Source organism: Rhododendron vialii, chromosome 2a (assembly GCF_030253575.1).
Source record: "Rhododendron vialii isolate Sample 1 chromosome 2a, ASM3025357v1".
NCBI classification, from domain to species: domain Eukaryota; kingdom Viridiplantae; phylum Streptophyta; class Magnoliopsida; order Ericales; family Ericaceae; genus Rhododendron; species Rhododendron vialii.
In genome coordinates this window covers 32,524,882-32,536,238 of record NC_080558.1, presented here as the reverse complement: position 1 = coordinate 32,536,238, position 11,357 = coordinate 32,524,882, and the positions used below count along the sequence as shown (strand labels likewise).

The 11,357-nt window shown below is 35.9% G+C and overlaps 1 protein-coding gene across 1 annotated transcript; it reads left to right on the top strand.

Annotated features, from left to right (window-relative positions):
• The first annotated feature begins 352 nt into the window (after positions 1-352).
• LOC131316149 (zinc finger BED domain-containing protein RICESLEEPER 2-like) lies at positions 353-1,882 on the top strand. The gene is made up of 3 exons (XM_058345426.1): positions 353-1,194; positions 1,285-1,597; positions 1,677-1,882. The coding sequence occupies exons 1-2, from the start codon at positions 484-486 to the stop codon at positions 1,546-1,548; spliced, it is 975 nt and encodes a 324-aa protein (XP_058201409.1). The 5' UTR covers positions 353-483; the 3' UTR covers positions 1,549-1,597; positions 1,677-1,882.
• Positions 1,883-11,357: the final 9,475 nt, after the last annotated feature.

The window sequence follows — 11,357 nt, the reverse complement described above, 5'->3', positions numbered from 1 at the left end:
GGTGTTAGAAATATTTTTACCTACTTAAACCCAGAAGCCCACTCAATTTCAAGGAGGACTGTTAGGACTGCCATCCTTTCTTTGCATGAGAAAGAGTATCGAACTCTAGGTCGCAATTTGCGTACTTTGCCTGGTAGAGTTTGTTTGACGTATGATTTATGGACATCTATTGCCACGGATGGTTATATGAGTCTTACTGCCCACTTTATTGATGTGAATTGGGTGTTACACAAGAGACTTCTGAATTTCTCGTACATGCCTCCACCACATAGTGGCATTGCATTGAAAGAGAAGGTGTATGATTTGTTGGGTAAATGTGGCATCGAGAACTAGTTGTTCTCTTTTACTTTGGATAATGCTTCTGCAAATGATGTGCTTGTTGACTTGCTTAAGAATCATCTTAATTTGAATAGTGCACTTGTGGACGAAGGTAGTTGTTTTCATATCCGTTGTTGTGCTCATATTCTTAACTTGGTAGTTCAAATGGGGCTTAAAGAAATAGATGTTGTTGTTGACAAGATTAGGGAGTGTGTCAAATACATGAAAGGATCTCAAGCAAGAAAACAAAAATTATTGGAGTGTGTTGCACAATATTCTCTAGATTCCAAAAGAGGTTTGAGGCAGGATGTTCCTACTAGATGGAACTCAACATATCTCATGCTCGCAAGTGCCATTTACTATCAGCGTGCATTTTGCCAGTTGCAACTTAGTGACTCGAATTTTAAGCATTGTCCTTCTCAAGAGGAATGGGGTAGAGCGGAAAAGATTTGCCAGTTCTTGAAAGTTTTCTATGATGCTACTTGCATTTTCTCGGGTTCAAAATATCCTACATCAAATTTGTATTTTCCAAAGGTTTGTGCAATTCAATTTCTCCTAAATAAGGAGATGAACAGTACTGATCCTTTCATGAGAAGGACGGCCACTCAAATGATGGTGAAGTTTGATAAGTATTGGTCGGAGCATTCGGTGATCTTGGCAATTGCGGTTATATTTGATCCTCGTTTTAAGTTTCAGTTGGTGGAATATTCTTATGGAAAGCTTTATGGTGAGTCATCTAGTGAGGTATTCACACAGTGTACACGAATCCGGGAAAAGCTTTTTGGTCTCTTTAACGAGTACCAATCTAAAGCCTCTTACAAACCGGAAGTTGTTCAAGGAAACATTGTTCAAGAAATCCAGGGCGAATTCATTGAGGTAACAATATTCTTTTTGACATGGTGTTCATGTAAATTAACTTGGTATTTTGTGTTATCTTCTAATTTTTTTATATTTTATTGTTTATAGGATTTTGATGCATTTGAGAGCCATTCATTTGTTTCTAGTGCACAAAAAAATCAGCTAGAATTGTATTTGGATGAGCCTAGGCTTCCAAGAAATGAAAATATTGATGTACTTGAATATTGGAGAGCCCACAATTATAGGTATCCGGAACTTGCATCGATGGCTCGCGATGTGTTGAGTATTCCTATTTCTACGGTTGCTTCCGAATCTGCATTTAGTGTTGGTGGTCGAGTTCTTGACAAATATCGGAGTTCTTTAAAGCCTTAAATTGTTGAGGCTTTGATATGCTCTAGGGATTGGTTGTTTGGAGGGGAAGGTAAATATATTGTTATCCTTTGTTATGCATTTTTTAGAGAATAAACTTGAGACTAACATGACTTATTGTTGTCATTTAGAAATCGACAACGTGAAGTTAGATGATGTCATTGAAGGCATAATGAACTTGAATCTAGACAACGATCTGTCCGAATCAGTGGGATGTTCTAGTTCCGTGATCAATGTTGAACCTTGATTAAAAGTAAGTATTATCTGCTACTTTGATGGTGATTGTTTTTAACTTTTTATGGCATGGCTCCTAAATTGTGCAGCAATGACTAGTCTAGTGTAGTGATAAGTGATAACTAGTCCTGTCTCCTGTGAAGTCAGTTGTTGGAAATTAAAGTTTAGAACTACTTTGAACCATTCTCTTCTAGTTTAAAGATATATGCCACATTTTAAACATCATGGAGGAATATCCCCAAGTCTGTTGTGTGAATTTAATTTGGAGCTTTGTTGGTCTAATTGGGGAATCTGTATGCTGAGTGTTTCAGCATGTCTAGCTTTTGCCTTCTTTGTTGTAGCTAGGATGTCCTGTTTTGGTTTTGTTTTCTCTGCCTGGTTGTAAAGGGTCAAGTATGTAGCCCTGTTGGTTTCAGCTCTTTTCTTTAAGAGTGAGGGAGGGGGGAGTTTGTATCAAGAATTGATGTTAACTGTGAAGTTCCTATAATTATGAATCAACTCAACTCAATGGAGAGTGCTGGGCCATCATAGGATTGTTATTATTTATTAAGTTAATTGTCAGTCTGAAAATCTCAATATGCTTTGGTACTCTTTCCTACAATTAGTTGAGGTATTCTTTGTTTGTATTTTGTCTCACAACTCTGCTTCAATTACAGCATTGCAGGGATATGGTAGGGCTCTGTGGTTGATGCAAGGACAAATGGGGAGTGTGGTTTTGTGAAGAAGCCTGATTTGGAAATGGAACCAAATAATGAATGGTTCCAGTGAGAACTTGTTTTGTATTTGAATGTTTAACTGTTTAAGTCAAACTTATTTAGTATTGGAACTTATCTTTGCAAGACTCTAACTGGTGGTAGACCAGGTGATTGGAACTTATGTTTGCAAGACTTTTTAAGTGGTGGTGAACCTGGTGGTTCATTTGATTTTTCTAAGTTGGTTGTTGGAACTTAAGTTTTAATTTTTGAGACTCTCTGAAATCTAAATGCAGGAAGTATTTTATTTGCAGAAAGTGTTTAAACATGTTCAAACCGTGTCGTGTTATTGGTTGACACGGGTTGACACGACTATCTAATAAACGTGTTACACAGGTCGTGTTCGGGTTGACCTGTTTGTTAACAGGTCGTGTTCGTGTCTGAAAACTTGACACGATTAGTAAACAGGTCGTGTTCGTGTTGGGTTGTTTGTGACACGAACACGGCTAACCCGACACGAACACGACACGACCCGACCTGTTACCCAGGTCTACTCAAACCCTGTTGATCCGTCTTTATTTGTAGTAAATAAAGATTTTAATATTGATATTGACAAATTATTCTTAGAATTTAAGTCCAAAGAAAATAAGCAAAAAAGAAGAGAATATGCTAATAAATATACACCTTGTAAACAATGTAAAATAATAACTCATTGGGAAAGATTTATGGAAGAGACTAGAAATCAAGTTTATTTTTTCGATTACTTAGAGCATTACTATAAAAAAGTCAACACTATTACAAAAATGAAATGGAAAAAGTTGGATAACACTATCATAACTTCTAGTCATCCTCTTTTAGATTCAATAATTATTGATTACAAAGGATCATCTATAACAGCATCTCCATTTAAACTACCAAATGAGAGAGCTGAGTGTAAACAAATCATTGAACAAATTAATTACACTAATAAATGTCTCAAGACTATAAGTAAACAATTGGATAAAATTGAAACTAAAATTGAGGAAGGATCATCTAGTAGCATCTCCTCGTCTAGTAAAATGGAAAACCCCCTTATACACCTTCTTGAAAAAAGATCAAGAATTAGTATAAACCAAAATCAAAATATTCAAAAAATTGAAGAAATACTGACAAAGTTAGCTATTAAGTCAGAACCAGACGTACCCCAAGTTACCACAATTAAAAAAAATTATGATACTAGTACTTCTAGTCAAAATTTACCCACATCTTCTGATAAAGAAATTTCACAACTACAAAGACAATTTTCTGGCCAAGAAATAAATCGTCTTTTTAATCTCTCAACAAATCCTATTCGTCTCACAAAAAATTGGTACTCTAGGCCAACCCACCCTGACCTACAGTATGAAGAAATAATTTAACTAATCAATTTTCTATTTCCTCAAATAAGTTATATGAGTGGAATATTGATGGTCTAAGTGAACACCAAATATTAAAAAAGTTAAACCACATATCAATGGTTGCCAATAGTTACTTGGGTAACACTGACCTTAGTCAATCACAAATTATTGATTTATTAACTTATGGGTTTACTGGAATGTTAAAAGCATGGTGGGATAAATACCTTACCAATGAGTCACGTGAAGAGATAAAACATGCCGTCCAAATCGATGAAAATGGTCTCCCAATTTTTGATAATGATGTCGGCATGAGAGTACCGGATGGAGTTAATACTCTTATCTATACCATAATTAAACATTTTATTGGAAAACCTAGTAACATTACTTCTAGAATACATGATCAGCTAAGTAATTTGCGTTATCCAACACTAAGCGATTTTAGATGGTACAAAGATATTTTTATATCTAGAGTAATGCTTAGAGATGATTGTACATAATCATTTTGGAAAGAAAAATTTATTAACGGACTTTCAAATTTATTTGCCCACAAAATTAGAGATGTCCTCAGTCAACCTACAGGAGTAATTGAATATGATAAGTTAACATATGGTGACATTATTAGTACCATTCAGAAAGAAGGATTAAGAATGTGTATTGATATGAAAATTAGTAAACAAGCCCAGAAAGACAAAAATAAAGCCAAATATAAGTTAGGAAACTTTTGTGAACAATACGGTCTACCTCTGGTAACACCATCACGAAGAAAACATAAACATAATAAGAAAGTTGAGAATAAAAGTAAAAATTACAAGTATTCTAGGAATGATAAACAACAATCCTCCAAAGATAAATATTACGAAAAACCTAAAAGCCAAAAGAATAAAAAGAAAAATACAACCAGTGATGTAAAGTATGACAAAAGTAATATTACATGTCACAACTGTGGAAAGAAAGGACATTATAAAAATGAATGTAAAGTTAAAGCAAAAATCAGTCAACTTAATATATCTGATACTGATAAATAACAAATTTTAGAAATTTTTAGGATAGAAAATCTAAGTAATTCAGATGATGGAGAAGAAATTATTAAATCTTCAAAATACCATTCTCTTAATGACAGTTCACATGACGATCAAATTGAGATTGGATGTACTGATAACTGCTGCAAAAAAATAAATATACTTACCAAAAAATTACCGGAAGAAGAATTATTAATTGATCTAATCAGTAGGATAGAGCACTCTGAGTTAAAACAACAATATGTTAAAAAAACTTAAACAACTCCTAGTACAACAAGATAAAAAAAAACCCAATAATAAATCAATTGTAAGTCTTAATACTACTATCGAACGATTTAGTAAAATTCAGAAAGAAATTACTTTACAAGATCTATAGTAAGAGATAGATCTTATTAAAAAAGAAATCACAAAAATTAAAGACCAACTTCCAAAACCAAGCAAAAGATTTGTTAAATTTAAAATGGACAGCCCATCTTCAGATGAATCCTTAGAAGATAATGAAACCAGTATTCAAGAACAATATTCTGGTCACGAAAAAGATATTGATCACCCAAATAGTGATCCAGAAGGTAACAGATTAAACATAATAAATCGGATAAATATACAAAAGTAGCATGCTAGTGTCAAATTAATAATAGGAAATTATAAAATTGAAGTTACTGCTCTTATCGATACAAGAGCAGATCTAAATTGTATCCATGAAGGAATAATACCAAGTCAATATTATCAAAAAACAACGGAACGATTGAGTTCTGCAAATGGTAGTAAAATATGAATTAGATATAAATTACATGAAGTTAGTGTTTGTCAAAGTAAAGTTTGTTTCAAAACCTCATTTGTTTTAGTCCAAAACTTAACTGACAAAGTAATCCTAGGAATACCCTTTGTTTACTTGTTTTATCCGTTCACAGCCACTAATGATAAAATTACCACTACATCTTTTGGTCAACAAATAAATTTTGAATTTTTATCCAAACCAGAACAATGTGAATTAACTCAATTAAAAAACTATACTATTTATCCTACTAATGATTTATTTGATTGTTTTACAGATGTCTCAAAATCAATAAAAAGTCATTCCATTTGGGAAAATCATCCTGCCAGTGATTCCTAATGGAGCAAATATAAAGTTTAGGAAGCTAAGTTACTTAGACAGCATTGATGAAACCCAGCAATGTCTCCTAGATAACCTTTGGAACACGTGTGGGGATAATCGCAAATTTCTAGACAGCCTAAATAATTTGAGTATTTATTTTAATCAACAAAATAAGAATAAACAGACTAGTGGAGTTATTTTCCCTAGTTCTTTGGGAGGAGTTTCCTTAAACCCATCCCTAGCCAGTACCAGTAATAGTTCATATACTAACTTCCCTTTTTGTGAGCATTGTGAAACAATGGCTCTCAATTTCATAGACTTAAATTACAGGTATCACCATCAGCTGAATGAGAATAATCAGCTCAGAGCAGAAGTTTATATATTACAACACCAGTCAAAAAGAGTAAAAAAGAAGACCTCTTTTACCCCCACTGGTAAAAGTAGAGAAAAAGTAGTCATCCAGTGTGCTTGAAACCTTTCAAAAGAAGGCCTCCAAAACCCTAGCTTTACCAAAATCCTTATCCATTATTCCTAATTCACTACCATCAGAAATAGTAAACCATATTCAACATCTAGCTAGACAGGATGGTCACCATTTTCAAGAATTTCTATTTGATACTCTTACAAAAATAGCCAGTCAACCACCTCTAGGATTATCCATCACTTGGGAAACCCACTATTATAAAGACCAAGATAGAGTTAGTTGCCCTAAAACTAATCTATTATGCCAAGAAATCCCATTAGAAAGAATGGATTGCCCGTGTCAGTCAATCTTTAGTGTCCCCAAAATCTGTATTGACATGCAATATTTTCAAAACCTTATTCTTTTATATAAGGGGAAGATTATCCAAGTCAGTCCAATGACCCTACTAGATTATGGGTTCCTTAGGCAGATAATCTTCAGTTCTCCGAAACAAACTGACCGAGTTACCCGAAAATTAGGTGTATGCGTCAATAATCTCTATGCAAAATACGGTGCACTGAGATGCCAAGTCTTGATTAGAAGTAAAATGCCAGAATGGACAAATACAGGGAATGTGATACTAGCACAACACATCATGTATCTCTCAGCAAATTGGCCATTCAGTAGGGTCCATCCAACAATTGAACTTATTCAGGATGAATGTCACTGGCCGTGTTCCAAGATATTTAGAGCACAGATCAGACATCACAAAGCTGAGGCAATTGCAAGTAATCTTGGGGATAATGATTATTTCCTCGAGAGTATTTACAAATTAATTTGTGAAGACCCCATCCAAAAAATCATGTCCACCAAGCATATTCAAGAAGTTCCATTCATTTTTTATACCAAGTTTCAAAAATTAGTCACAGAATACCAAAGTCACCTACTTGAAGATCGAGAAGACCAGGAGTCTGACCAAGAAATCACCAGTGAAGATAATGGGCAAGATTATTGGGATAATCTGACATGTGAGGAGTTACAAAATATCGACAACATGATGGAAGGGTAATATTCTAGTCAAAAGCTAATCATAATGACAAGAGCACTATTTTTGGCACTACCCAAACTATCCTACTTTTGGTCATTTCAGCATCGAAAGTGGAGACAGTCAGCATCTTCAGAAGACAGCAAGCACCTACTTTAGTCATATCTCCACTGAAAGAGAAAAGTTACCAACTTTAGTCACATGGCTGAGTCACACAGCATTTGTAAATCTCAGGTCCTTACTCTATAAAAGGAACCGAGAATGATGTAGTAAACAGGTGAGGTTAGAGAGTGAAGTTTAGTTTAGAGAGAGAAGTCAGTATTTTCAGAAGCTCTGCTTCTTTTGTAATCACCCTAGTCAAGAGCTGAGTTTGTTAATACTCTAGCTTTCCTACCCACTAAACCACTTATAAACCTTCAATCATGTATCTTTCCTGATTCAGCAATTGAAATCGGACAGATTTAGTAAGTACTTTCTTATTTAATTGTGTATTCTTACTTAATTTGAATATACTTGAATTTAGATTAATTTTATGTTATATGTATCTATATTGTTTCACTAGATTAATATATACTATACTTTATAGAATATAATATACTATATAGATCTCCCATTAACAATTATAAAATAAAATATTGATGTGTTCACATTGCTAGTTGGTATGTTTGTTTGCAATTGCATGACATACAAATTGAAATAGTACTCCCATGTTGAATATTATATATGATTATAATGACTATTGCTTTTTCTAGCATTACTTTTCCTATTTAATGCTTTGCTTTTCCATTTCTTTCTTATTCTAGCCTTGTTCTAGTTATCAACAGTGCTCCCATTTTCCCCTTTAAGTAATCTAACTCACATAGCATATATATATATATATATATATATATATATATATATAAAACTGAATTTCGAGATGAAAACTTAGCAAATCTAGTCCTCGTAAATTCTGCCAGTCCATACCAAAAATCTTGACAAAGATATTCATCCCACCACATCCCAAAATCAATAAAATCCATTTTCATTCCAATCTACACCAAAATTTGAAAACCCAGATGGGTTCCTCCGCCACTCTTAATTGAAGACCCAGATGGTGGTCGGCTCTTGTTCTGGTAGTTTATGGTGACCGACTTCGTCGCTGGATTTGGCCAAGCTCATGCAGATCGTGCTGACCTCTCTGCCTCCCACGCCAACACCCTCTCCTCCCACCTCTCTAAGCTCCTTTCTGCTGTCCTCTAGTGCCTCCGCTACCTTAACTCCTCCGTCCAATGCGCATGCATCCACGATGCCTCCTCCATCTCCTCATATTCGACAATGTTACGACAAACACCGATGCCTTTGCCCCCCGGTTGTCGAGCAGCCCATTGGTCGTCATTAACCACGTCGTTGCACCGCCGCCCTCCCATTCCTTCAGTCCATCGCCGCCGCCTGCACTCCAACTTTGTTTTGTCATTTCACTCTGCTACGTCGGCGATTGGATTTTGTTTAGTTTTATTCTATTTCATGGTAAATTATTTAGTTCATTTACCATGAAATATGTTTGTCTATATTCCTATCATGGTTAATTATTTGGGCCATTTACCATGAAACTATTTTATGGTTAATTAATTGTTTGTCTATGTTTACACCAAACCCACATTAGTCCGACGAAAATCCACACTAGTTTGACCTCCATTATTGTGAAGTCTGTGGAAGAAGAACGACTTGGTCGCGGTGGTTGCCACGGTCGGAGTTAACGTCAGAAGGCCACGATCTAAGTTTTTCCATTTTGTTTTAGTTTAGTTTTATTTTATTAATTCATGGTAAATTATTTACTTTATTTACCATGAAATATGTTTGTCTATGTTCCTTTCATTTCATGGTTAATTAATTGTTTGTCTATGTTCTAAATATTTCACGTTGTTGTAAATGTAGATGATTTATTTACATGAAATTGGCTTAGACATCGTTTAAAATAATTTGAACATTTGAAAATTTGAAATCTTGAAATCCTCCTATAATATGTCATTTAATTGCAAAGATTGATATTTATCCCAATCCCCTTAATTTAGAAAACAATAAATGTATATATCTATATAGATATCATTATAAAAGGGTAATTTACGCATTGAAATGATGAAAACATAAGCACGAAAAGTGGATGGGATGAATATTTACGTTGTATGACTAACTGGGATGAATATTTAAATAATCTTATATTTATAGCCCTACCACCCGTAAATCTAAGCCATAGGAAAAATATGTACTGATCCGAGGGTCCAAAATATAGGGATTCAAAAACCGTTCTTCCATAACCTAGCTCATTATTTGAATTCTACATACATCCATCTATAAATCTTAACCATTAAAATCTATACACATAAATCCTAAGGCTGAAATTTTACAAGGTTTTATCTATGTAATTTTACTACCCAAGCAACAAGTTTCCTTTTATGGCTTAATACCAATCAATAGGTTCTCGAAAGAGTTTTGTAGACACCCCAATCCGGTTTCCCGATTGTTTTACTTTGTTTTTCAGTTTCTTGTTTCCCCGATGATGAATCAGATCAAAAACAGTCTTGAGAGTGAAATGGTTTAAGCTTGGAGTGAGTGGAGCCCATCCGAAACCCAAAAACCCTAAATCAAAACCCTGACCTTAGGTTTGACCATCGCGCGACCTATTGGATCCCTCGCGCGATTCTTCATCTGCTAGGTGTTGGTCAAAGTCAAAGCCTTGACTGTTGACCATCGTAGGGCTTGTTTAACCGTCGCGCGACGGTATCACTCCATCGCGCGATGGTCCACACCCGTCACTTTCACCTTTTTCCAGCTGGATTTTGTGATGATTAGGGGGCCACTGTCCTAAGGAACCCCGTTTTCGTTGACTAAACAGTGTTCTGCAGGTGCATGGGTTGCACCACCCTCACAACCACTCGCATCACCTTTTTGGCCTCTTCTTCCACCAAGGGAAGGTGGCCAACCTTGTTGGCTGGTTGCTAGGCCAAGCCTTCCACCCACCATACACCTCCTCTTGCCCTATATATACCTCATTAGTCTTTCAAGACTAAGGTTACCAATTCTCAAGCAAAAAAGACCCTACAAGCCCAAATACACTCCATATCTCTTCAACCACCTCCATAGACTTATTTTCCAAGCTACACCACCTTGTTCAAACCATTTTCAAAACATTCAAGCAAAGGTATAATTCGTTACTGTTTTGATCCCTGAGGGGGGCTGGCAGGGCCAAGGCTGGTAATCTATACCAGTCCTGGTCCTAAAGTCAACAGGGCTACAGGAGTCGTGTCACTAGTACTCCCGCGCGCGATGGACCCACTGTATCGCGCGACTATTTTGGTCAACACGTGACGGTCCTCGTGGGGATGGGATGCTAGTCTTCTTTTGTTTTTATGGTATTCTAAATCACTGTGTTGAATAATTGAATATTGACCCACTGCCTTGCATGCTAAAACTCATAGTTTAGTCCAGATAGTTTGTTTAATTTCTCTAGAATCCCCCTGGGTAGCTTCTGAGTATGTTTCAGAGCCCAGGCATGTAAAGCGATTCCTGGAAGTCTTGTCGGAAGCAACGAGCGAGGGTTTCACTCCATCGCGCGATGGTTACGTTGTTTCCAGGAACTGCCCTTGCATGGGGTAACTTGGTCCAAAGCCTTTGTTTTTGTACCCCTACTGTTTTGGGGTTGTATTTTATTCCTGTTATCCCTGTTTGTAATAATTATTTACTTTCAGTACATATAAACTGCTTGGTTTGACCCTGGGTGTGCACCGGTCCTTCTAAAGCCCAGAAGGGGATGAGATTCAACCTGCTGGTAAGACATCAACACTCACGCGATGGAATGGGAGTGTCGCGCGATGGTTGACTTGCATGTACGAAGTTCCATGCATGCAAGTTGGCCGTTGTTCGCAACAATTTCAGACCAAAGCACTGTTTTGATATCCAATCGCAATTTT

What these genes read in the sequence shown, in the direction of transcription:
- LOC131316149 (XM_058345426.1), top strand. Translation starts at nt 484, where the DNA reads ATGGGGCTTAAAGAAATAGATGTTGTTGTTGACAAGATTAGGGAGTGT. An exon ending in TCCAGGGCGAATTCATTGAG is followed by an intron (nt 1,195 to 1,284) that starts GTAACAATATTC and finishes TATTGTTTATAG; the next exon opens with GATTTTGATGCATTTGAGAG.